The following is a 26,837-nucleotide window of genomic DNA, read 5'->3' on the forward strand; positions in this document are numbered from 1 at the left end:
GGTAACCCATACAGTTTCCAATATTTAACACATTCTCAATGAGGTTACCTTTTTCTTTTGTCTGACAATCTATCAAAATCAATGTCTCAAAAAAAAAAATCAATGGCTCTCTTGGAAATCAGTCAATTGTTTTATCTGGCAGAATCCCACTTACTGTAGGTGTGTCCTATTTAGTGTTAACCTGAAAGGATGCTCACTAATGGATTGTTCAAGTCAGATGTGTTTACCTGCTTTTGAAGAGAGGAAGAAAGGAAGAAAGATACATATCTGTGTGGCTTGCTTAACTATTTTGATCACTAATCAGGAGAACTCAAAATGATTTAACATACTGCATGACCTTCTGACAAGTTTCTATGAAAGGTTAAATTACAATTTGGGAAATAAGCGCACAATTTTCCTAAGTCTCTCTTGCTTGAAAAATTTATAGCTTTTCTGTCCCTATGGATATAAAACTTATGTCAATCTTTCTTTGAGTTGGACAACTTTAATTCGAAAGACGTCTGTGACATATGTGTCTGTCGGAACCAGGCACCACAACAGGTGCAGGAGGAGCTGGCATAATGTACTGAAATTCAGATAAATGTTTTCAAAATCATGACATAAGAACACTTTCATAATTCTTACAGTCTGTTGGCTGATACTGTCTTTAATGTAACAATGATAAATTTAAAGGTTTCTCCTAAGACTTTATTGCTTTTCTTTGTTAAATATTAATATTTTTTCTTTTTCTGATAAAACACTGGCCCATGGTCTACATAGGGCTTCCCTAGTGGCTCAGACAGTAAAGAATTTGCCTGCAATGCAGGACAGCCAGGCTTGATCTCAGGGTTGGGAAGATCCCCTGGAGAAGGGAATGGCAACCCACTCCAGTATTCTCACCTGCAGAATTCCATGGAAAGAAGGAGCTTAGCGGGCTACAGCCCATGGGGTTGCAAAGAGTCAGGCATGATTGAGCAACCAACTCTACTACTACTATGATCTATATGGCTCTTGCCTCTTCAGTCTAAGAAGCTATGATACAAGAAGACACCTGTACTGGTCTGGATTTTGCTTAGATGGGCAGGTAGCAACTAGGTTCCTTCCTCTGTTAGATTTGTATCAACAGAGGTCACAGTTCCAGGTGACTGGTCAGGCCAGAAGTGAAGCTACACAGCCCAGGAAATTGGAAGGTCACGACTGAAACTGTCACAGGCACTTCAAACATGTTTCTAAAAGTGGAAAAAGCAAGGAGTGTGATTGAGATTCCCCACATCAATTTTAATTTTCTTTCCTCTTTGTTAGTTCATACGCTGTCTTGGTGACTCCAGATTATTGGGAAATGATAAAGAAAAATGTGAATCTTATTATCTGGGGCTTTCCTTTATCTGTCCTGACCCTCATTCTTGCCAATCAGTTCCAATCTCCAGTAGAAACCTAATTTTGTCTCTTGCCTTCTTGGAGTAAAAGGCTTACGACTCAGTTCTGCCCTTCCTCATTCCTTATGCAGAGAACGAGAGATAAAAAGGCAATAATAGAACTATACTTTTTTTCTTTATAACATTTAATTTGAGAGGTGAGTTCCTCCCTCCTCATGTCAAGTTCTCCTTCCTTATGAATAAGAAAAATGGTATAGAAGGAGATACCACCACGTAATTACTTACACAGCAATCTTGTATTTACATAAACCGACAACCTTGAATGAGTTCTCCACTGGAGTCAGTGGTTCGGTATTCCTTGTATAGCAGGTCACCTCCAAACTCTTTTAAACTTTTGTTTTCCCTTTCACTTTTAAGAAACTAGTTTGTAGGACAGCTTCTCCCCTTGGCATGAAGTTCAAATGATAGCTTTAGTTTTGTCTGGTAATCATGCCTGACTTCTCTTTCCCACATGAGCATACGATATCACTTTGCAAGTAAGTCATTCACTGATTCATTTCAATAATTTTATCTAGTGCCTGCATTGTGCCAGCCTCCTCTGTGATAGTGTGGGGAAATGAACATAGACTTTGTTTTTTTTTTTTTTTTGGAGGCCAATCACTTCACAACATTTCAGTGGGTTTTGTCATACATTGATATGAATCCGCCATGGATTTGAACATAGACTTTGAAGTGTAGTTGATTGTATTAATGCCAACACTAAATAGTGTTTATTAAGCATCTGTGTGTATATATATATATTTAGGTTCACAAATCTTTTTTTTTCATGTAAGATATACAGTCCTAATAACAAATTATGATGATTCATTAACTAATTTAATTCTTACCTAAGAGGAGGCAAAAAATTCCCAAATTTACATCTTCTGTAAAGAATTTAGGATTTTAAGGAAAAGTACAAATGCCATAAGGATTAAGTATTTATTTCCAGGTCTTTCCCTGAGTATTCAATAGACACCATAGGGTGTTCCTTCAAAGTTTCATACTTACTCATCTCTGCAAAGAGCTGTCTTCTTTCTGCCATGGTATTTCCTCTTTTCCCACTATCTTCAATCATTCTATGAAACAAAATAATTACAATGTGTATTAGCCTCATGCTAACGAGGCAAGCAGCCATTTCTATATAAACACACACGCTGTAGTCATGCTACAAACATAGACACAAACTATTGAAAACTGTGCATTTAAAAAGAATAGCTTTCCTTTGACTTACTTAAATGGTTGTACATATTGTCCATATACAACGTTACAGTTGTTGAAGGAAGTATAAAATTTTAATTTTCTAATACACAAATAACTACAACAGAAGATCACCTTGCGCTGTAACTGAATATAACCCTCTGCCATCCTTCTGTTAGATAATTCATTTCACATACAGTTTCTCTATCAATTCTCAGAATGCCTGCAAAGAATCTAGAGCAGATGCTACAGATCCCAATCAAGAAAAGATGGGAGAGAGTCTCGTAGACTTAGTAAAGTAAATGGCACAGACATTTTGACTCCAAGACCAGTCTACTTTCCACTATATGCGTTTGCAACCTGATCCAGCTGTACCCAAAACCTCAATTTAGAAGCAGGTCATTTTCCAAACGTTCATTTCTAATGGAAGTGTTTGGAACCTGCAACAGTTTTTCAGTACACAATAATTTCATTGTGTACTGGTTAGGTTCACCTGTCTCTACTTAACCATACCATTATCTGTAATGGAATTATTTTAAAAATACTATGAAAACACTGACAGTTAAAATGAAGGATGAAAACAAAAGGATTAAAAGATTAAAATTTGTCTTAAGAAAAAGAAAATTATGGAAAAGTTAATGGAAATGATGTTTAGCCCCATAGAGAGTTTTGGGCTAAATACTAAGCATTTTATAGGTTGATGGAGTTGATTTTTTGCTATAGCTAATTAAACTTTTAAAAACTAAAGTTCCCTCTCTCATACACACAAATATACATACACTGATATATGCATATATGTTTGCATTCAGGCATGGTAAAAGAAGACACAGTTGATCTTTCTGCATGTCTTTCAGTGGACCCTATTCTTTCTCAAATATGAATTTTTCTCAAGCTATCAGTATTATATCTGTCTGGACTTCCCTTACTCTATACATGGATAAGTTTCAGTCATCATACAGGTCTCAGTTTAGGTGTATTTTCCTCTGAAATTCTCCCAAACTCTCTCTGATGGGCTGGGTTTAGGGCCTTTCCTCTGAGCCCCCATAGTCAGCTATGCCTCTCTCTCAACTCTGGGTATACAACAGTGATGAAGTCACAGTTCCTGCCCTCAAGGGGCTTACACTCCAGTAGGGAGATACGGAAGCATAAAAGCACAGTGAAGTAATTATAGCCATGGTAGTGGAAAAAAAAAAAATAGTGAATGCAAGAGAGGTTGATTACCTGGGGGTTAAATGTAAGGAACTACAATCCTCCCTTGGTAGTGAAGGGGGACTGGTTCCAGCCCCTCCCCTGCTTCCCCAATACCAAAATCCTCAAATGGTCAAATCCCTTACATAAAATAGTGTTGCACATTTGGCCCTCTGGATCTGCCTTTGATGGGAGTTGGTTAAATCCTCAGTGTGGAGCCCACAGATATGGAGGGTCTACTGTGAATGCGGCAGACGGCTCAAAAGATGAGGGGCTGTGGATGAACTGACTCACTGGAGAGTAAAAGAACGTTGGTGGTGAAACAAAATGGAATGTCAGACCAACTGGTCAAACAGCCTCTCCAGTTGCTTCTATGAGTTAAGGATTATCTGTCTATTGCCAGGCAGGAAAAGGAGTGCCTGGAACAGTCTTGGCTTACAGAGTTAAAGGAACTGTCCTGGTGGTTCAGATGGTAAAGAATCTGCCTGCGATGGAGGAGACGCTGGGTCAGGAAGATCCTCTGGAGAAGGGAATGGCAACCCACTCTGGAGAATCCTATGGACAGAGGAGCCTGGTGGGCTACAGTCCACGCGGTCACAAAGAGTCAGACACAACTAAGAACTAACACTTTCACTTTACAGAGTTATGAGTGCACATCCATTCACAATGGGTGATAATATAACCAAGGTCAGAATAATAATTGGAAAGGCACAGAATTATTAATGAAGTTTCTTCAACTGGGTAATGACGCAGTGGTGTTGTTTAGATACTAAGTCGTGTCCAGCTCTTTTGTGACTCCATGGACTGTAGCCCACCAGGCTACTCTGTCCGTGGAATTTCCCAGGCAAGAACTGGAGTGGGTTGCCATTTCTTTCTCTAGGGGATCTTCCCGGCCCAGGGGTCGAACCCATGTCTCCTGCATTGGCAGGTGGATTCTTTACCACTGAGCCACCTGGGAAGTCCAACGATGCCGTGCTGAACACAGTCAAATATTTTCTTTTTTATGAGATTTTGAATGTGCAGGTACAGTTGAAATATAGAGGCCTGGAGAAAAACATGCCCTTCCTGATTCATGTAACCCATCTCCTTTTCTCCAGAGGAGGCAGGTAGATAATAATCTGACATTCACAAACTAGTCTGGGGATAGCTTTCATTTTTTATTTCAAGAGCTCAGAAGTAGAGTTGAAGTAGTAGATAGGGGATAAACCAGGATATGTTCCTGTATCTGTCTATATGTTGGATTGAGATGAAAAGAATCATTAAAAATAAATCACAAAGGATGGCAGGCTAGCAAACTCTGATTGAAAATGTCAGGGAGGTAAAGACTGGCTGGTGATTGGCAGCAATACTGCCCATACTACTCACTTGGTACTATCTGTGACATCTCTTTTTCTAGTTAACTTTTTGTGTGTCTCTGGAAGGTTTTTAGGGGCAATGACTGAAATTTTAAATTGTTCACAGTGTCCAGCCAAATCCAATCAACAAAAACTATGTCCAGTTGGTATTTATTGAACAAATGAATAAAATAGAAAAAAAAAGAGAACAGAGAGAGAAAGGAAGAATAAGTTTTCTTTTCTCAAAATGGACTTTCAATTATATTTTCAAAAACTGACTCGTAGAAGAGTGAAATTCCAATTGTATTAGTTTCAGAGATTAATTATTTGAAAAGAGTGAATCCACTTTATATTTTAAAAATAATCTCAGACCATGCATTTAAAAAAAATTTATACTTATATATTTATTCCAGTGGGATGAAACTCCTAGATCTAGAATTACTGTTTCAAAAGGAACACACGTTTATAAAGTGGACAAGTCATGCCACATTGCCACTCCAAACCAGAGGAGACACATCAACATGGGTTATGATGACCAGCCTTCTGTTTTCCACACTGATACAGGTATGGCATATTAACCAGGTAAGATTTTATGAGTTAATTAACCAAAAAGTGGGTGAATAGACCAAAAGGTGACATCAGTGTAGTTTGGGTATATTTCACCTTCTGCTTCATAAGACAAGATTTTGATTTAAAATGCATGGTCTGTGGAGAAGGAAATGGCAACCCACTCCAGTATCCTTGCCTGGAGAATCCCCCGGACAGAGGACCCTGGCTGCTGCAGTCCATGGGGTTCCAAAGAATCAGATATGACTTAGCAACTAAACAGCAATGTGTAATAAGATTAGTTTTTCATCATTGGGGAAATGTTTTAACAATCAGTTATCCACTCTCCAAAAATAAGGATAACTGGACCTTACAAAGAAATATGAGACATTTGTATTTAGCAGCTCTAATTATGAAATATAGTAGAGGCAAACACAGAAAGGAGAAAGACTTTACTGAGTAGGACATGGAGCCCTGGAAGACATGAAGACAGTAAGCCAGCCCATATAAAGATCAACTTCGGCATGGAAGAAGGTGCCAAAAAGATGTAATAGACAACTGGCAGAAAGTAACAATGCATATGAATAAATACGTCATTTAAGAACAGTGCTATGATGCAAAGCATTTGGGGAAATAGGTGGTGCATACCAACAGCTGTGTTGTGTTCGAAGAACTCGAATAAAGAAAGCGTGTTAGGTTCTTAACTCCATTGATCAGAAAATTACAAATTTATTACAGATCTTGACTCTCAGATGGATTAAAATCTTACCTGGTTACCTCTCATTCTACCCCCAGAGTTTCTTGGGAAGCAGTGTTGCTAGATAAAATGGAGAATATTAATTTATTCCTCATTGATCAGAGTGAAAACAGTAAAAATGGGGCACACTAATTTCCAGCTTACTCTGATTCCATGGAAGGACACATGGACAAAATGAGTTCTTGAATCAGGCTGCTTAGAGGAAGCACAAGCTGGAATCAAGATTGCTGGGAAAAATATCAATAACTTCAGATATGCAGATGACACCACCCTTATGGAGAAGAACTAAAGACCCTCTTGATGAAAGTGAAAGAGGAGAGTGAAAAAGTTGGCTTAAAGCTCAACATTCAGAAAACTAAGATCATGGCATCTGGTCCCATCACTTCATGGCAAATAGATGAGGAAACAGTGGAAACAGTGGCTGACTTTATTTTTCTGGGCTCCAAAATCACTGTGGATGGTGATTGCTGCCGTGAAATTAAAAGACGCTTGCTCCTTGGAAGGAAAGTTATGACCAACCTAGATAGCATATTAAAAAGCAGAGACATTATTTTGCCAACAAAGGTCCATCTAGTCAAGGCTATGGTTTTTCTAGTGGTCATGTATGGATGTGAGAGGTAGACTATAAAGAAAGCTGAGCGCCGAAGAATTGATGCTTTTGAACTGTGGTGTTGGAGAAGACTCTTGAGAGTCCCTTGGACTGCAAAGGAGATCCAACCAGTCCATTCTAAAGGAGATCAGTCCTGGGTGTTCACTGGAGGGACTCATGTTGAAGCTGAAATTCCAATACTTTGGCCACCTGATGCGAAGAGCTGACTCATTTGAAAAGACCCTGATGCTGGGAAAGATTGAGGGCCGGAGGAGAAGGGGATGACAGAGGATGAGATGGCTGGATGGCATCACCAACTCAATGGACATGGGTTTGGGTGGACTCTGGGAGTTGGTGATGGACAGGGAGGCCTGGCGTGCTGCGGTTCATGGGGTCGCAAAGAGTCGGACTCAACTAAGCAACTGAACTGAACTGAACTGAGTTTCCAATTTAACTCTGATCAGTGGAACTTGTAATACACAATGCCTGGCTATATTCTCAACAGTTTAGAAAGAAAGAAGAGCAAAACTTTGAGCAGAGAAAGGAGGAAGCGCTTTACAGAGAACAATTTCACTTCTTAAACTGTCAAGAAGCTTGGCTTTTTGTGAATCTAAGTATAACAACAACTGCCTGAAGTCATATGGAGGAGATGAAGGGGAAAATAACCTGTCTCTGATAATACTAATATCACAAGGTGCATGGTTCACCAACAGGCCTGATTTGATCAGTTTTTGTTGCTCATTCATGTAGACGAGATGTTTACCTTGGAATTTACCAGAAGATTGCAGCAATGTCAAAAGAACATAAAGAACTAACAATGATAAATAAGGGATAAACCCCATCAGATGTTTCGTTTACTAGCACTCAGTCCCACAGATTATACAGGTTGTGCATTGTTTTCACTTTTGAGACTCCATCTACTCATTTATTTAAGCAATATTTATAATTTAGCTGCAATTGATCAGACGCACTGCTAGCTTCTTGAGATCCGAAAATGAGTAACACATGATCCTTGCCATTAAGAAGCTCAGAGTATAGAAGGGGAAACAAAGTCTCTAACGAGTAATTATAAATTGGTGTAATACATACAATAATGAAGTATGTTCTGCTGGATATAGTGGTTTATATCTAGGAAGATTCTAAAGAGTGATCAAAGAAAGGGTGACTCTGGGGCAGAGCTTTAAGAGATAAATAGGAATTTTTCAGATAGAAAAGAGTGAAGGGAGGGCAATTATAATTAGAAAGAATCACTAAAAAAAGAAGTGTGGAGCTTGTAAAAGGGTATGTGTTGCATTTGGGAAGTGGGAATAGTTCAGTATTGCTGAGTACAAGTGAGAGGCAAACAGGCGTCCCATCTAGAAAGCCTTATTTGTCAAGTCTAGATAGTACATGGCTTTCTTCCAAAAAGCCGGGTGCCATCCATGGTTTAAGCAGAGAATTGATCTAAATAGATTTTGGCAAGATTGCTTCAGATTGTATGTTGAGTGAAGGAAAGACTGGGTAGCAGGAGGATAAGGGGTAGAAACCCAAGAGCAAGGGCAGAGTCTAGTTAGCTGGATACTTCTGTGATTCAGGAGTTGAGAATATGATGTCTTAGGCTAAAGGAGTGACTTGAGAGATATTTAGGACACATTCAGTAGGACTTGGTGACTGGCAGGTCACATGGAGAACAGCAGAGGAGAGGACCTCGACTTTCACTTTCCCAGGGAACTTCACGTATATTAGAAGACATTCTGCTGATCTCCTGGCTATAATGGATTTGTAGGAGGTGAGGTCATCAAGTCGCCCTTCTTCCAGCACAGTCATTAAAAAGGCTGAAAACTGGATAAGAAAGGTTCCACCTCTTAGCTCCTATATAGGAGGCGAATGAAATAACAGAGTAGAACGGTGTGGGAACCAGAAAGAAATAAAGAATAAATCCAAATAAAAGGTGCAGAGTGTTGGAAGAAAAGTGCATTTCATTTTGGCTTAGTGAGAAGTTCACACTGAAACATCACATCCTTCATGACAGCTCTTTAATCCAACATCATCTGTAATAAACAGACATTTCTATTACGGATGATGTGTAAGACATTTTAAATGTAGAAGCTTAAACTAATGGTGTCTTCCATTTGTATAACTTTCTGATGATTATAAAATGCTTTTCCCTATAACCTGGTGAAGAATTTGAAGAGATATTATTAATATTACTCTCAAATTCTAGCTGAAGAATTTGAGACTCAGGCCCTCAAATATAAAGTATTTTCTGACAGGGCAGGAAATGGAATCCTTTTTTTTTTTTTTTTGCTTTTTTCAGCTAGTATGGATTCTAATAGCCAGCACTATTCCTGCCACCACTGTTCGACACAAATGAAGATTTTCTGAAATTGGTAAACTGAAAAGAAGTTGGTGATCAACAGCCCAAAAGGAGACTAGGGAGAAAGGACTCACAGAACTCTCAAATGCCACTGAGAAATCCCTTTGGGTGCTACTTCTTACTGGAATCCTCCCATTTAAAATCACTGTTGTCTTGGAAAGGATCATCCAGATGAAAACAATTCCCAGTGGCCAGATTTATGTAAACCCAGACACATACAAACACAGCAACTCATACCCTGATTCACACTCTCACATTTTAAATCCACCAAAGCTGACAGTGTTTTTAGAAATGTCTGGCTCTGCTTGGCTTCTGCTCCCCTTTAGCAAACACTAGACGTGAGGATTTAGTGTTTGGTGTGATGAGCCCCTTCCCAGGCTTTACACTTCTCTCCCTTTGCTCCAGGTGGATGACAGGAATATGTGGGGTCCAGCCATCCCCAACTGCGGTGATGTCCAAAGTTAATAACTGCAATGCAGGCCCTTCCAAGCTCCTTTCCTCCTTCAACTGATTTACTGCGTGCATGTGCATGCTCAGTCACTTCAGTCGTGTCTACCTCTTTGTGACCCCATGGACTATAGCCTGCCAGGATCCTCTGTCCATAGAGTTATCCCAGGCAAGAATACTGGAGCTGGCTGCCAGTTCCTCCTCCAGGGGAATCTTCCCAACCCAGGGATTGAACCTGAGGCTCCTGCCTTGGCAGGTGGATTCTTTATTGGTGGCATATAAATGCCTGTTTCCATTTCTGTTAATGAAAAGGGGCCTCTGATAGCATTTTCTCAGATTTACATTCTAGTCCCGATCTCTGGCAATATGATAGAAAAGTATTCAGAGCTCTTTCCTGAGGCAAAGTATAATTGCATTTGCTTTTACCTCCTAGTCCTTTATCTAGATGAGCTCCTGAAAGTAGGAAAATGCTGTCACTGAAATAAATGGCTATAATGGGTTTCTGGCTTAGCCTTTTACTTTGAACATCATCTTGGAACTTGAGTTTTGTTTTGGGGAATGAGGGACATGAGATTACTATTTTAAGGCTAGGACCCTCTGGATTCGTTATCAGGGATTTGGTCTGTCCTCCAAAGTACCCACCATGGTGGTTCTCAGCAGTGGCTGAACATCACACTGGCCTGGAGAGTTCATAAAAAATACAAGTGCTACCTGGTTCTACTGAATCTGGGGTTGAAGTGGAACTCTTGCACTTTAACAATGCACCACATGCATCCCTGATACGTAGCCACATTGGAACTAGAAATAAGATGCTAGTTGAGTTTGACTCTTGAACAATAACAACAGGTTGGAATTCTTTTTTAAAAAGTTTATTTTTGGCTGTGCTGAGTGTTTGCCTCTGCACATGATCTTTTCTCTAGTTGCAGCAAATGGGGGCTGCTCTCTAGTTGTGAGTGCATGGGCTTCTCATTGCGGTGGCTTCTCTTGTTGCCAAGCACGGGCTCTAGGAAAGCTGGCTCAGTGATTGCGGTGAACCAGGCTTAGTTGCCCAGAGGCACGAGGGATCCTAGTTCCTGGACCAGGGGTGGAACCCGTGTACCCTTCATTGGCAGGCAAATTCTTAACCACTGGACCACCAGGGAAGTCCCTAGGTTGGAATTCTTATGTTGCCTTATAATATGTCTCTCTAGCTTGTAAGATCCACTTTAAGATGTACTTTGAGTCAAGGGAGAAGATAATTAATTCTTTAGAGAATGTAAATATACATACACTGATGGTGATGGTGAAAGTCGCTCAGTCGGGTTGACTCTTTGTGACCCCATGGACTGTAGCCCAGCAGGCTCCTCTGTCCATGAACTTCTCCAGGCCAGAATATTGGAGTGGGTAGCCGTTCCCTTCTCCAGGGGATCTTCCCAATCCAGGGATGGATCCAGGTCTCCTGCATTGCAGGCGGATTCTTTACCTCTGAGCCACCAGGGAGGCCCTGATATACTGATATGGGTACATAATAAGGCAAACTTTAAGAAACAAATGTTATTAAAAAGTGAGAAAACAATTTTTATCTGGAAAGGACTACTCTCAATGGTACTTTCAAATCAGGAAGGAATGCTGTTCTGGGGTCAGAGTATACAAGATGTTTGAGGTCATTGGGTTTTGTTTGCCTGCATTTGGCTTGGTACAAGGATAGGCCTTCTGCTCAAGGGCACGGGGTATAATTCTCACCTCCTCCTATTATTCGGGATTTAAAGACTGCAGAGCAGGGCTGGGAGCAGTTTGGCATGGGGAAAAGGAGCCGCTTGGAAGGAAGAGGATAAAAATTCGGACTCTGTCATGTGAGGTTAAAAGGACTAGAAAGTCTCTGAAGGACTCGGAAGCCCTGCCTAAGATCTTCATCAAAGGGACCTTGAGAGTCTCTGGGGGAGACGGCCACAAGTACAGGGGGGCACCTGTACTGCTGCCTTCAGCACTGCCCTGGGACCTAAGATGTGTTTAGAGAACCATGTTTTATCTCATACTATGGGCCTTTGGGACGAGGGTTGTGTGTGTGAGCGTCTGTATTTCTCACAAGCAATACTGTTACTTGTATAGGAAGTCCCCAGGAACCTTCAAGTTGCGAACTTTGAAAGATGCGAACGTACATTCGCATGTCCAACCACGTAAGTTAGCTCACGTGTCCGGCGTACATTGTCACGCGTGTGCATCCTCTCCAAGTGGAGCAGGAAATGGCGAGGAGATTTTCTTTATCTGAGGAGTCACTGTTAACTTTTGAGGCATAGGACCTGAACGTGGAACAGCACACGCAGGAGGCAGCGGCCTTTCAGAATGCAACGCAGTGCTACCGGGTCATCTATGATAACAGAAGAGCTATGGCCCAGACATCCCTGGATCGTTTTTATCAAGAGGGTTAGATAGAACTGAGTCCAGCAAAGAACCAGAACCTGTGCCGTCAACATCAGGTGTGAGTGAAACTGCAGCTCGCCCTCCGGCTCTGTTGCTGACGATCCTTCAGCTCTACCATCTCTCACCTCCTATAGTCAGTAACTCTTCCAGCCTGTTCACTCGCTGCCGGCCCCTGTACGCCGGCTGTGGTACTGTACTACTGTACTTTTCAAGTGCTCTACTGTAAGATGAAAGGTGTTTTCTTTATTTTTTGTGCTTGTTTTTAATGTATTATTTGTGTGAAAAGTATTATAAACCTATTACATTACAGTCCTATATAGCCGATTGTAGGCTAACTTTGTTGGATTTATGAACAAATTGAACTTATGAATGCGTTCTCAGAATGGGTCTCATTTGTATGTAGGGAGCTTACTGGATAGGCCCACTTGGTTATGGGGGAACTATGGCTGACCTGAACACTGGAGCCAGAGTCTTCCCTGCCATTCTGCTGGGACTGTGAAGTCCTTAACTTCTGAGGGGCTGGTGTTAGGAAATGGTCTGCCTTCTGATTATTTGGAACCTTCTTGATTCAGTGTAGGATGTCCCTGCTCATAAATGTAGGTCTATTTCCTTTCCTGACATATCTATTAAATGAAAACAAATAGATGAAGAATGAAAATTCCCCTCTCCCCATAATTATAAGACAATTTTTCACAAATCTTGCAATAAGACGACTCCAAATTTGTGAGTTTGGCCCCACTTATTTCTGAGCCCCACTTATCTCATTATAGTGTGATTATACTATATATGTGCAATATATATGTATACTATATATGTATATATGTATATACATATGTATATATGTATAGTATATACATAGTATTATATATATAATAGTATACATATTGTATGTTGTTGTTTTGTCATTAAGTCATGTTTGACTCTTTTGCAACCCCATGGACTATAGCCTGCCAGGCTCCTCTGTCCATGGGATTTCCCAGGCAAGAATACTGGAGTGGGGTTGCCATTTCCATCTCCAGGGGATCTTCCTGACCCAGGGATCAAACCCGCGTCCTGTTTGGCAGGCAGATCTTTATCAGTGAGTTACCTGGGAAGTCCTGTATATATTGTATATACTATGTACATTATTTTACTTGCATATGTAAAAATGTGTATATGTAGACACACTTATGCAAGTAAAATAATTTGAAAAAATTTAAAAACGTAATTCAAAATTTTTTTGAAGTGACTGCATTCAACTTACCTTCTTAATTAAGAGGTATTGGCTGATAAATCAATGCAATACTATCCAATCTATAATTTCTTTTAAAGTTTAGCCCCTTTCAATGATTGGATAAAAAGTATGGCTCCTCACCCCACCAAAATGCTTATGTCTCTGGATACACAAATGAAGAGATTACAGTTCCTTGCATGGGCTGGTTTTGGGGAAGAAAGCCAGGAATTGTTAGGAATCAAAGGTAGCTTTATTTTGTAGGGAGCATCAATCATTAGTGAAAGGGAGCAGTTAATGGATACATCTGCAGAGCAGCTGCCCAGAGGAGGGAGCAAGAGGCTTCTGGTGGTCTCTGAATGCCAGGAAAACAGGAAAGATGTTGAGGTGGAGCCGGCATGATGCGGAAAAGACAGTGATGGGCTCCTCATGTGGTAGAAACAAGGCTGCCCAGATATGCAAAGTCAATATTCGAGTGTCAGGCAGAAACTTGCATCTGGAAAGGCAAAGCTCTTTAGGACTTTACGGGCATGACTCCTGGTGCTTGAAAGGATTTTGTTTTGGAAAAGCCTGAAAAGAGTATGAAGGGTTACCCTGGTGGCTCAGTGGTAAAGAATCTGCTTGCCAAGTAGGAGATGCTGGTTCCATCCCTGGGTCAGGAAGATCCTCTGGAGAAGGAAATGGCAACCTACACCAGTATTCTTGCCTGGGAAATCCCGTGGACAGAGGAGCCTGGCGGACTACAGTCCAGGGGATATCGAGTCAGATGCAACTTAGCAACTAAAGAGCAGCAAAAAGAGTATGAGAAAGAAACAGGTTCTCTCTTGTCCATGGCTAATGTGCTGAGAAAGCAAAACAAAACAGGCTACTACTGACCATGGGCTAATTGCTATCTGGATTTGTAGGGGTTAGATTTCCCTGAGGAGAATCAGTAAAAGGAGAATGAGAATAAAAATGAAGGGCAGAGCGCGGAGCATTCAGATATAAGCCAGGGAGGAATGCATGCTTAAAATTTTCCATTTCTTAGTTTTTAGAGTTGGGGAGTGCTGGGTTTGGAGAGGTGGAAAAGGGAGAGGGAGGGGGTTCATTGTTTTCTGCAAGAGGACAAGAAAATCAGACTTTTTCTGGGAGAAGATATAGTAATAATAATAAAAACTACAATACTATTTAAAACATAACTATTTCACAAAAAAGAGAACAAGGTAGCAAACACTATGAAGGGATTTTCTCATTATGTTCTTATAAGAACACCATAACAATGGTGTATTACTATTTCCATTTTACTTATGTGGAAACCGAGCTTCAGAGAGATTAAGTAATTAATTGCCCAGGTGATCAATTTAGGGCTTAAAACCAGGCATGTCTAACTACAGAGTCCATGAGGCTGCTTAAGAAAAACCAAAACGGAATCGTATGAAATAAGCCTCAAGGGAACGATTCTTTTTTTCCTGCAGGCAGTGGTGTTGGGATGTTGCCCATAGATACACACACTGACATGGACTAAAGCAGAAGTGAAGAAATACATGAGTGGATGCCAAGGGGAGCTGGGCAGGATCAAGTTAATGGGCTGTAACAATGCCACAATTTTGCTGAGAAAAGAGACCTGCACACCATAAATGCCTATATCCTCTTCATCCCTCATCATTTTCTTCCACCTCGCCTCTTTCCATTTGATTCCCTCTTTCTCTGATCCAGACCGCCCTTCTTGCCCTTTCGTCTCCTTTCCTTAACTCTGCGCCTTTATTCACTTCCTTCATTTCCAAGTGCATTAGGGAATATGACTCAAACCAACAAAGCAGACAGTTCTTAGCTCAAGAAACAAAGGCAGGAAGAGTGGGAAAAGAAAAAGTTACACAAAAAGTTCTAAGGATCTCACATATAGCATGGTGACTGTAGCTAATAACACTGTGTTTTAAACATGAAATTTCTTAAGAGAGTAGATGTTAAGTGTGATGGATGTGTTAACTGACTTGATTGTGGGAATCATTTACAGTGTGTATGTCTATTGAATCATCATGTTGTAACACTTTACATATAAAATTATAATTTTGTTCGTCAAATATATCTCAATAAATTTGGGGAAAAAAGAAAGAAAAGCATTAGTTGTTAGGCCTTAAAAAAGCAAATTTCCTTGGAGGATCAGAAAATTCACCTTAATGGAATTAACTGAGTAGCTTTCTTCTTAATACCTGGTTGTGTACTAAGATAACAGCAGGGAGGGGATGGCAATTGGACTGACTGGGAAAAGGAAAGAAGCACGGCTCGTGGCTGCTTTCTGGAGAGGTCAGGTTTGGATGATATGCCTCAGAGGTCACATGAGAACACCTCCTTTTGAGATCAGGAAGATGTGAGGGCCTATGGTAGGCGGGAGGTTGTCAATCTGACCATCGCTGTATACATATGGATTCAGAACCAATAACAAAACATAAGAAGAACACAGGGTTCCAAGTATAGTCCATGAAGGGTACGCAGAGACCACAGGAAATGTTTACTAAACTTTTTTTAATTTTTTTTTTTTTTGGCTGCACCATTTAGCATTTGAGATCTTAGTTCCCCAGCAGAGACTGAAGTCGTGCCCCCTGCAGTGGAGCACAGAGTCTTGACCAGGGAAGTCCCTATTTACTGAATTTTTTAAAAAAACCCTTTTCTCCCTAGTCATTCTTCTAGATGTCTCTGAAAACTTACTTGGACCAGAACAAGTATTTTTAAAAGGCAAATCTCAAGTATTCTAGATGGCAGGAAGAATTATTTTGTTTTCATTTAAAATAAGAACTTTAAGGGAACCCACATTCAAACAACTTTTCACTCTAGTTTAATGGGTCAGTAAAAAGTGGGGGAGAGGCTAACTCTGGGTTCATCATTAGTCAATTAATTAAATTAATGTGCTATTTTCTCCTTTCCCCACTCAAATTCTCTCAGTGGAGACTATCTCAGGCTGATGTATAATACAGAACAACTCAGAAGGCAGCAATGACATTGTAGGAACTTTGATGATTGTTATTCAATAAAAGCACAGCCAGGTATATGGGGTTAATGAAGGCACAGGCCAACATTAAATAGGCCACATGGAGAAGAAACAGGCAGAGTGTAGGAGCAGCCAAAAGTTACGGCTGCAAGAGCCCCAGGAGCAAACAATGGCATTTTGAATACCAGGGTTCTTTCCCTGGGACAAGACTTGACTGGTATGACAGGATACAGAATTGAAAGTGAAGAAACAGAGGCAGCCCTTATTTTTTGGCCTCTGGATCTGTTTCTCTGAATTATAAGGCTCTCCGTTATGTCCCTTCCATTGAAGAGAATTTTGTTTGAAAGTAAGGAACGTCTGGAAGAAATCTCTGTTTCTTGAGAGAGCCATGGCTCCAAGTTGGTGGTGGCCAAGAATCCGAGTGGGGAAGAATAGCTGGTGGAAAGGCGCCTTCTTTTTTTGTCTGGAATCAGGCAGGCCCTCTGAATCATCTGGTTGAAGCAGAGGCATGAATGCCTGGGTTATGGAGCAGGAAGGGAGTCTGAGATTTATTCATTAATAATAGTAACAAAATTAGTCAGCGTTTATTAAGTGCTTACTAAGTGTGGGGAGGCTCTGAACTAAGTGTTTTACATGAACTATCTGACTTATTTTTCATCCCTAACTCTAAGATAGGTCATACTATACTACCCTGTTTTATAGATGGGAAAAGCAAGGTGGATGAGGAAGATAGAATAACAGTCCCTCAAGGATGCCCAAGTCCTAATCTCCAGGATTGGTGAATACGTTACCTTACGTGCTTTCAAATTGTGGTGTTGGAGAAGACTCTTGAGAGTTCCTTGGACAGCAAGGAGATCAAACCAGTCCATCCTAAAGGAAATCAGTCCTGAATAGTCATTGGAAGGACTGATGCGGAAGCTGAAGCTCCACTACTTTGGCCACCTTATGCAAAGAGCTAATTCATTGGAAAAGACTCTGTTGCTGGCAAAGATATAAGGCAAAAGGAGAAGGGGGTGACAGAGGATAAGATAGTTAGATAGCACCACTGACTCAATGGGAACGAATTTGAGCAAACTCCTGGAGATAGTAAAGGACAGAGGAGACTGGCGTGTTGCAGTCCATGGGACTGCAAAGAGTCGGGTGTAATGTGGTGACTGAACACCATCACCACCACACCTGGAAAAAGGAACTCTGTAGATTTGATTGAGTTAAGGATCTTGAGATGGGGAAATGACCTTGCACTATCTGGGTGAGCTCAGTGTAATCATGAGTCCTTATTATAAGGAAAAGACAGACACTTTGAAGACGGAGGAAAAGCCCCCAGACTGGGGAATGGAGGCAGCCTTTAGAAGGTGGAAAAGGCAAGGAGATGGTTTCTCCTTGAACTTCCAGATGGGAAGCAATCAGCTGATATCTTCATTTTAGACAGCCAGCCCCATTTTGGACTCCTGGGCCTCCAGAACTGGAAGGTAGTACATTGGTGTTGCTTTAACTAAGCCGCTAAATTTGTGATAATTGGTTACAGCAGCCGTAAGGACCTAACACAGTTGAGAAAGAATAAGAACCTTCCTGAAGGTCACACCGCTGGTAGTTGCGGACCCAGGATCTGCACTGAGGGGTCTCTCTGGAGGCCATACACCCACCACTGGGCTGTATTCTCTCCTTGTTCCACCTGACACTACACTAACTCTGAAATACCAGTAATTCATTTATTGAGACCCATTTGTTATTAATCCCTAATTGTCATAATCTTATTTAACCCTCCATTTTACAGATGAAGAAAGTGAGTCTTAGAGATTTTGAAGAGCTGAAATTTAAACCCTGGAGGAGACAATGGCAACTCACTCCAGTATTCTTGCCTGGAGAATCCCATGGACAGAGAAGCCTGGTGGGCTAGGGTACATAGGGTCGCGAATAGTCAGACAGGACTGAAACGGCTTAGCATGAAATTTAAACCTAGGGTCATCTGACTGACTTTCATTCCAAGCTTTTAGTCTCTTCATCCTACGGCCACATCTTTAGGACTAACATTCATTGAGCATTTGCTCAATAAATGCCATCATAAAACACAAACTCAAATTTGAGTAATGTGCCCTTGGTAATTCTCGAATGCATCTAGATGGCTTACACAGGAGTCACTGCATCAGCCTCCATCCAGGAATAGTCCACTCCAGAGGGTTAGTGGTGGAATTCACTAATGCAAACCCTTTCAATCTCAGGGACTTCCTGGTTAGAATTAACCAGGCTACACTCTGATCTCATCTATATTAATGCATCTAATTAGCTCTGATTGCTTAACCAGTATGGTCAAACTTAACAGAGGTAAATATTTTACTAATGAAAGCATATTTTCAAATATTAAAATATAAGATCATACATAAGGCTATCACAATAGAGGAATCATTGGTCGTTGGAACCCCTCCAATCTATCCCAGTGGCACTGCTGGTAAAGAACCTGCCTGCCAATGCAGGAAACATAAGAGGTGTGGGTTTGATCTCTGGGTTGGGAAAATCCCCTAGAGGAGGGCCTGGCAACCCACTCCAGTATTCTTGTCTGGAGAATCCCATGGATAGAGGAGCCTGACAGGCTACAGTCCAGAAGTTTGCATAGCGTCGGACACGACTGAAGTGACTTAGCATGCACACACACAATCTATCATATATCAAAACTCATCTGGATGGGAGACTACCCTGCTTATAATAGAATATTCTGAAACATGAAAGTAGCTAGTTAACCAAAGGCTGTGAAAATGAGGTGCCTGCTCCTGGCAACTTTATGATCCCCAAGTCAATACCACAATGAATTGCATGAACCCAATTTAAAAGAGCACATCCTTTTATTACATTGTGTTATTGTTATGATAATATAAAGGACAAAGTGATATACAGTACAATTAAGTGGAAAACAGACCTGCCCAGAGAACCAGAAAACACAGCTAATTTTTGAATCATAATCCCCCAAGTTTAGTGCTTGTAAGTGGAACAAGTAACACACGCACACACACACACATACACAGTGCTTCTCTGACTCAAGATGCCCATACTCTAAATTACCCCCCGCCCCCCGCTACACAGACACAGCGCTAGAGAGTTAGTGATGCAAAGTAAGAACCAAAGTGTTTTTAGCCTAATAACCTGAACACCGTGGTGGCCACACTTTTGAGGATGTAAAAGCCACTCTCGTGATGCATCCTTGTGTGCACCCTGTGAATCTATGAATACTGAAAGCAAGTGTTCCCGATTCATGCTTCAGGGTCTGCACTTAGGGAAAGAAGGCTCCCTGACCCTTGTGAGAATGAATCGAAGGGTAATGAACAGCGAGCTCAGTGTCCCGGACGGAACAAGCAGTTCTTTTTGAACAAAGGCTTTTGCTGAGGGGCACTCAAGCCATTTCCTGATGTTCCAGGGACACAGACCAACCCTGTCATTTCACTGTCGTTCAATGCACCGGAGCAGTAATATATTTTAAAGCACCTTAGTGACTTCAAAGACTTAATGGGCCTACCTGGAAATGATGAGGCACGGAGAGAAAGAACTACTAAAAAACTGTCCTTTAAAAAAAGCTCCCGAAAGCTTTTGAAAGGGATTCTGGGGCTTAGGAAGTTTACAACATGCGACCAACAGTATCCTTTAAGTTCACGGAGCATGGAAATCCATCTCAGAGATGATCCCTTCCAACTGTGAGCTGTTACATTTATTAGGCTTGAAATGTGCATCAGTTCCATCACATACACAATAAAATCAGGCCATTTCAAATAAAAAAGCCGGAACCTGCACCATGTTTCAGGAGCAAACAAAACCGGTGTGCAAATCAAGGATTCAGACCAGGAAGCTCCTCCTCACGACTTTCCCATTTGCAGTATGTGTCTGAACTAATGTTTCTCCACTTTGTGGTATCACTTGGTAAGAACAGGGACAGTTGGAAGTCAAATGATAGTGGTCCAAGGCTACACAGTGAAGTGGCAAAGTCAGAAATGTAAAGTCTCCTGGTTAGAGATGCTTTTTCATATCATTGCCTTCACAAGACCATGTGCCACTTTTTCTCTTTTCTGCTTTACAGATCTGTTTCTTTGAGCCAGTCCCTTGAGTGTAAAAACTCTCTAGAGAACTACCATCAAGAAATGAATATGGATGTTATGGAAGGGAGGGGGAATGAAGGATGAGAACCTCGAAGTTCACAAGTGAGTGTCACCATCACCAGGGGTCCACATGAGTCTTTTCAAGCCAGCGAGTCATTAACCTGTGACTCCATTTGTCTGAAAATGTTTTAAACTTGAGTTATTGTTCCCCCAGGTCCATTAATAGTCTGCAAAGCAGCCTAGCTAATGAGACCTTGAAATGACAGAGCTTTCTCTAGTTTGATGTGCCTTTATTCATCCAAACTTTAGGATTATATCAGTATTTTATGGAGGAAAGACTCTTTGTGATGGTGGCCAATAGAAAGAGAAGTGCATTTCTCACCTCCAAACAAAAAGGAAGAAAGTAATGGTCGTTTTTAGTTTTTAAATATGTCACTTAGAGTATGACAAATGTGTTTATTTTTAATACAGAGTGAGCTATATCTTAATTCCACAGAATCAGAGACGGGCTTCTATTTTTTTTTTTTTTTTTTTTTCAGTTCAAAAAGTTCAAGCTAATTACGCAGCTTTTCTCTGCAAAACTTGTCAGGAGTTATTTGGAATCTCCATCTGGGAAACTTTCTCAGGCACAGAGTCCTGCACTAATCCTTTATTAATGTGCCGCTCAGGGCTCTGGGCTTTTGGAACCACAACCCTCCCAAGACTGTGAACTCCAAATATAAGGGCACTATTATTAGATTGGTGGCTCTGACCATCAAAGACTCTTCCCATAGACTCAGTAGATCCCTGACGGCAGAAGGGAGGGATAGGTCTGATCAGGATGGCAGCTAGAAGGAGAAAATAGAGACCAAGGTGCAGGAAGAGGGAAGAGGAGAGAGAGGGGCTAACGGAAGGCAACACCTCACAAAGGTGCTCTGGTTCGCTTGGTAATCTGCATTGTCAGCACACCCTATGTTTTGAGCAGCAAACAGTCAGTGTGGACACCTTTGTTTTGAAAGAAGCTGACACACTGCGTCGTTTCATCCCTAAGGTCTGGGATCCCGTCCTCACTAGCCTTCACTGTGCACCTTCTTTGGTTTAAATGTTGTATTTCTGTTATGACAGCTTGTGATGACAGGAGCTAATGGAGTAGACGAACCTGTGGTTTCTAATAGCCTCTGTAGTAGACTAAGATCCATTTTGAAAAATGGCAAATACACACAGGATGGAATCCCCACTGACTTCAGTTTAAACTCCAAAGCCTTGGGATGTCTCTAGCAGTCCAGTGGATAAGATTCTGACCTCTCAATGCAAGGAGCCACGGGGTACAATCCCTGGTCAGGGAACTAGATCCTACCTGCCACAATGAAAGATTCCACCACTAAAAAAGATCCCATGTGCTGCAACTGAGACTGGGCACAGTCCATATATACATATATACATTTTTTTTTAAAAGAAAAAAAAACCACCTTCTCAAGAAAAAAAGTCTAACGCCTTTAAATGGTTTTGTAGGTCCTGAGTGACCAGGCTCCTAGATTCATCCTAAGCCCACCTTGCTCTGCCCACTTGCTACACCATAGTCACACAGGCCTCTGGGCCTTTCTGCTGCTTCCTCCAGCTGGAATATACTCTTTTCTCTTCCCTTGGCATGTCCCAACTCCTCTCAGCCCCCAATCCTGGCTAGCTCCCACCTCAACACTACCCCAGGGTAGCCTTTTCTAATTTCTCTAATACACTATATCTAACTGCTTTCACAATGCCCTCATAGTTTACTTTTGTAACAGTTATCATATTACACTCAAAAATATTTTATGGCATTGTTTTTGGTGTCTGTATCACTCATAAGACTATCAGTGTCATGGAGGCATGCACCACATCCATGCTGTTCATTACTACTGTAACCAAGCAGACCTCATCAGGCCTTCCCAGGACAGACCCTTCCCACCATGTTCTCTGCTGTCTCTTGTTTGCAGAAAAGCTGTAGTGTCCCAGTTCTCCTCTGAGTCACAGAAGCCTGGCTCAAGGATTAATAATTGAAAGGATGTGAGCATGTGGTGACAAAAATAGCAGTAGAGCCAGGAGACCTGGTAACAATTTAAACAGTAAATCAGCCATATAGCAGTCACAGAATCTTTAGTTCCTACCTAAAGTACACAGACAATAGTATCTGATGCATATTCTTGAGTTTTTTACTGTTTTTTTTTTTTTTTTATTGAAACTAAAACCCCTATCAAATGGAAGACATTAACTACATGATGACCATAGCACAGAGCCCTCAGACTGGCTACAGCCTGAGAATTGATGATGCTGTTAAGCACTGTGACACAAGGCAGCCCTGTTACCTCACCATCAACCAGAGAACTGTGTAGGAGTTGATCATACCCCCCGTGACTCCCCTTCCTCACCTTATCTTTAAAAATTCTTACCTAAAATCCATTAGGGAGGAGTTTGTTTTTTTTTTTTTTGAGCATTAGCTGCCCACACTCCTTGTTTGGCACCTGCAATAAATGCTGCCCTTTCCTTCACCACAACCCAGTGTCAGTAGACTGGTTTTACTGCTCATGGATAAACTCATGGTTCAGTAATGGTACCACTAGTGCCTAGAATGCAAGAAATCAGGAGAGTTCACTGACTTCAGGCCTTTTGGGGAGCTTCCACTTCATAAAGAAAAATAGGAGCTATAGGAAGACTCTTGTACACAGGAGTTAAATAACACAAGCAGTGATTACAGAATATTAACCTGACAGTAAATACACAGGATGAATTGGGGATGCTGCTGCTGCTGCTAAGTCACTTCAGTCGTGTCCGACTCTGTGCAACCCCATAGACGGCAGCCCACCAGGCACCCCCATCCCTGGGATTCTCCAGGCAAGAACACTGGAGTGGGTTGCCATTTCCTTCTCCAATGCATGAAAGTGAAAAGTGAAAGTGAATTCGCTCAGTCGTGTCCAACTCTTCAAGAGCCCATGGACTGCAGCCTACCAGGCTCTTCCATCCATGGGATTTTCCAGGCAAGAGTACTGGAGTGGGTTGCCATTGCCTTCTCTGGAATTGGGGATGGGGAGAGACTAAAAAGCTTTGGAGGATCTGACCTAGCAGCACTGGCAGTGGAACTCACATCTGAGAGAGCTATTTCTCAGAACTCGGAGGCTTCCTCTCCGAGCAGCCTTTGGTATATGTTCTCTATGAGGGAGGACATGACATAGATGGGTCAGTTGCTGCTAAGAGAAACTACTTAGAAATAAAATGGGAAAAAAATCATTCACTTCTGTTTTGATAGCTTCAAGTATATTTTTAAGAGATTGGGAGACAGGGTGAAGCACAACAGGCCATCTTAGAAGAAATAATTAAATATTCACCTAAATAACATAAGTTTCATGGTTATTTCACAAAATAATTTTTCACATGTAGATCATTTAAAATTTTAAACTCTGTGTTGCTTGTGAACTTAGATAACTTTCACAGATACAGTCTGACTCAGTCTCCTTAAATGCTACTGCTTTGATGATTAAGATAGTCTTTACATACATTAAAAAAATACAGTCCCATTTCAGCTACTGGGCTTCCCCGATGGCTCAGACAGTAAAGAATCCGCTTGCATTGCAGGAGACCTGGGTTCAATCCCTGGGTTGGAAAGATCCCCTGCAGAAGGAAACTGTTGCCTACTCCAGGATTCTGGCCTGGAGAATTCCATGGAGAGAGGAGCCTGGAGGGCTACAGCCATGGGGTTGCAAAGAGTCAGACATGACTGAGTGACTTTCACAAACACACATTTCAGCTAAGCTCCAAGTGGTCAATTTTGGATAACTTAATATTTTCAAAGAAGCCAAATAGCCTTCAAATACTAATACTTTCACTATGCAACCGTTTAAAATGAATACAAATTCCTTTTTTTCTACTCCCCAATTTTGAATGAAGCTAATTTCTTCCTGAGTTAGCCACGCTGCCTGTGGTATCTTATGCCCTTCTTCATAAAACTTACGTTGTTTGGCAAAGTAGTAAGATCTAATGATAGGATAAACAAGAAGAGAATTATTTTTCCAAATTTTGCCATTTCTAAAACTAGATTATTTTTAATTTTTCTAAACTGACTAATGAATTTTCTACCATTACTTTCAACTTCCCTGGTGGCTCAGACATTAAAAGCGTCTGCCTACAATGCAGGAGACCCAGGTTCGATCCCTGGGTGGGGAAGAGCCCCTGGAGAAGGAAATGGCAACCCACTCCAGTACTCTTGCCTGGAAAATCCCATGGACGGAGGAGCCTACAGTCCATAGGATTGTAAATAGTCAGACATGACTGAGCAACTTCACTTTCATCATTACTTTCAGACAGAATCTATTTTCAAACAATGCAGCTGAATATTTTTGAAAATTTATAATATACTCTTATTTTTTAAAGTTTTTATTTTTATTTTTCCTTTGGCCACACTGCATGGCATGTGGGATCCTAGTTTCCCCACCAGGGATCGAACCTGAGCTGCCTGCATTGGAAACCTAGAGTCTTAACCTCTAGACAACCAGGGAAGCCCCATATTATTCTTTTTTTAAACACACAGTTTTGAATAGGTCAGGAGTGTGTGGGCAAATGTTTTTTAACCTCAAGAAATTCAAGACATTGAAATAAAGTCTTACATTTCAGAATACTCAGATATTTATCCTTATAAAGCTGTCTTCATCTTCTCCATTCAGCCTACTGGTTTTAGAACCTGGAATTCAATTCTGTTTCTATAATCTTTCATTCTTCCCCTTTAACTGTGGCCTCATTTGAAAATCCATGACACAACGGTGATGGGATGCAATTCAGTTCCCCAATTAGTGACAACTGCTTAGTAATGAAGGGCTTCCCAGGTGGCTCAGTGGTAAAGAATCCACTTGCCAATGCAGGAGACCCAGGAGACACGGGTTTGATCCCTGGGTTGGGAAGATTCCCTGAAGGAGGAAATGGCAATCCACTCCAGTATTCTTGCCTGGAAAATTCCATGGACAGAAGAACCTGGTGGGCTACAGTCCATAGGGTTGCAAAGAGTCAGACATAACTAAACATGCACACATGTATGCATGTTTACTATAAAACCAAGGTGAAATATCTTAAAATGTTTTTCCTGGATAGATATATTCATATTAACCATGGTTTACATATAATTTATTTTTAAAAATTCTCCTATAGTTTTCAGAAATGAAGTCTCTAACACATGGAAACAAATGATAAATACTGTACAGGGCAGTAAGTGCTATGTGCAAATGCTCATTAGGGAAAGTAACATTGTAGAATTTAACATGGCTTTGCTCCTTTGTAATAATAAATTTTATCAGTATTAACAGCCAATCTGAAGGTACAAAACTATAACACTACACCATTAGAGTTTATGAGCCCTGTCCATGTACAGGGCACTGATCCAGACTTTTCAATTCCACGGGATAGATGTCCCCTAGACATATGTTCTATGAAGTTATATTCTCTATATTTAACACTATTTTCCTACTGATTTCAATTTTTAAATGAGAAATCAATTAAAGAAGTAAGGTCATAGGAAGTAGTTTTGGGGAGTGGAGTGGGGTGAGGACACTGTATGATATAATAAAATAAGGCAGAGATGAAGCTGAGAAAGTGGCTAGCTTGTCATACACTGATTTAGAGCCTTTTGTGAACAGAATGCCTTAAAAGTCAGAACTAAGAGGAACCAGTTAGAACTAAGAGGAACTGACTGGCAAATGGAATGTGAGAGTGTGTGCTCCAACATGAGGCAAGACAATGAAGTAATGCAATGAATTTTTAAGAGCTATGATAATTAATAATAATAATAATTTCAGCACTATTTATGATAGCTAAGACATGGAGGCAACCTAACTATTCATTGACAGGAGACTTGATTAAGAAGATGTGGGATATTTATACAATGGAATATTACTCAGCCATCAAAAATGAAATAATCCCATTTGCAGCAACATGGATAGACCTAGAGATTATCATACTAAGTAATTTAGACACAGAGAGAAATATGATATCACATCTATGTGGAATCTAAAAAAATGATACAAATGAACTTACTAAACAGAAACAGACAGACTTTTTTTTTTTTGGACACACTGACTTATAAAAAAAAAACTTATGGCCACCAAAGGGGAAAGGTAGAGTCAAAGGGGCAGAGATAAATTAGGAGTTTGAGGTTAACAAGTTCACACTACTATATATATAGCATGTGTATAAATATATATATATATATATATATATATATATATATATATATATATATATAAAATAGATAATCAACAAAGGCTTACTGTATAGCATGGGGAACTCTACTCAATATTCTATAATAATCTATATGGGAAAAGAATCTGAAAAAAAATAGGCACATGTATATGCATAACTGAATCAATTGGCTATACACCT

At 40.7% G+C, this 26,837-nt stretch overlaps 1 protein-coding gene across 8 annotated transcripts in view; it reads right to left on the reverse strand.

The window, feature by feature from the left end:
• The window catches only part of DTNA (dystrobrevin alpha), a 420,552-nt gene that overhangs the window by 149,718 nt on the left and 243,997 nt on the right, over nt 1-26,837 (reverse strand). For all 8 annotated transcript variants that reach the window (XM_061131324.1, XM_061131326.1, XM_061131323.1 and 5 more), the window contains exon 3: nt 2,403-2,470. In XM_061131324.1, the coding sequence (XP_060987307.1) occupies nt 2,403-2,469 (67 nt within the window). In that variant the 5' untranslated portion in view covers nt 2,470. The remainder of the gene's footprint in view (nt 1-2,402; nt 2,471-26,837) is intronic.

Source organism: Dama dama, chromosome 27 (assembly GCF_033118175.1).
Source record: "Dama dama isolate Ldn47 chromosome 27, ASM3311817v1, whole genome shotgun sequence".
Classification (NCBI taxonomy): Eukaryota; Metazoa; Chordata; class Mammalia; order Artiodactyla; family Cervidae; genus Dama; species Dama dama.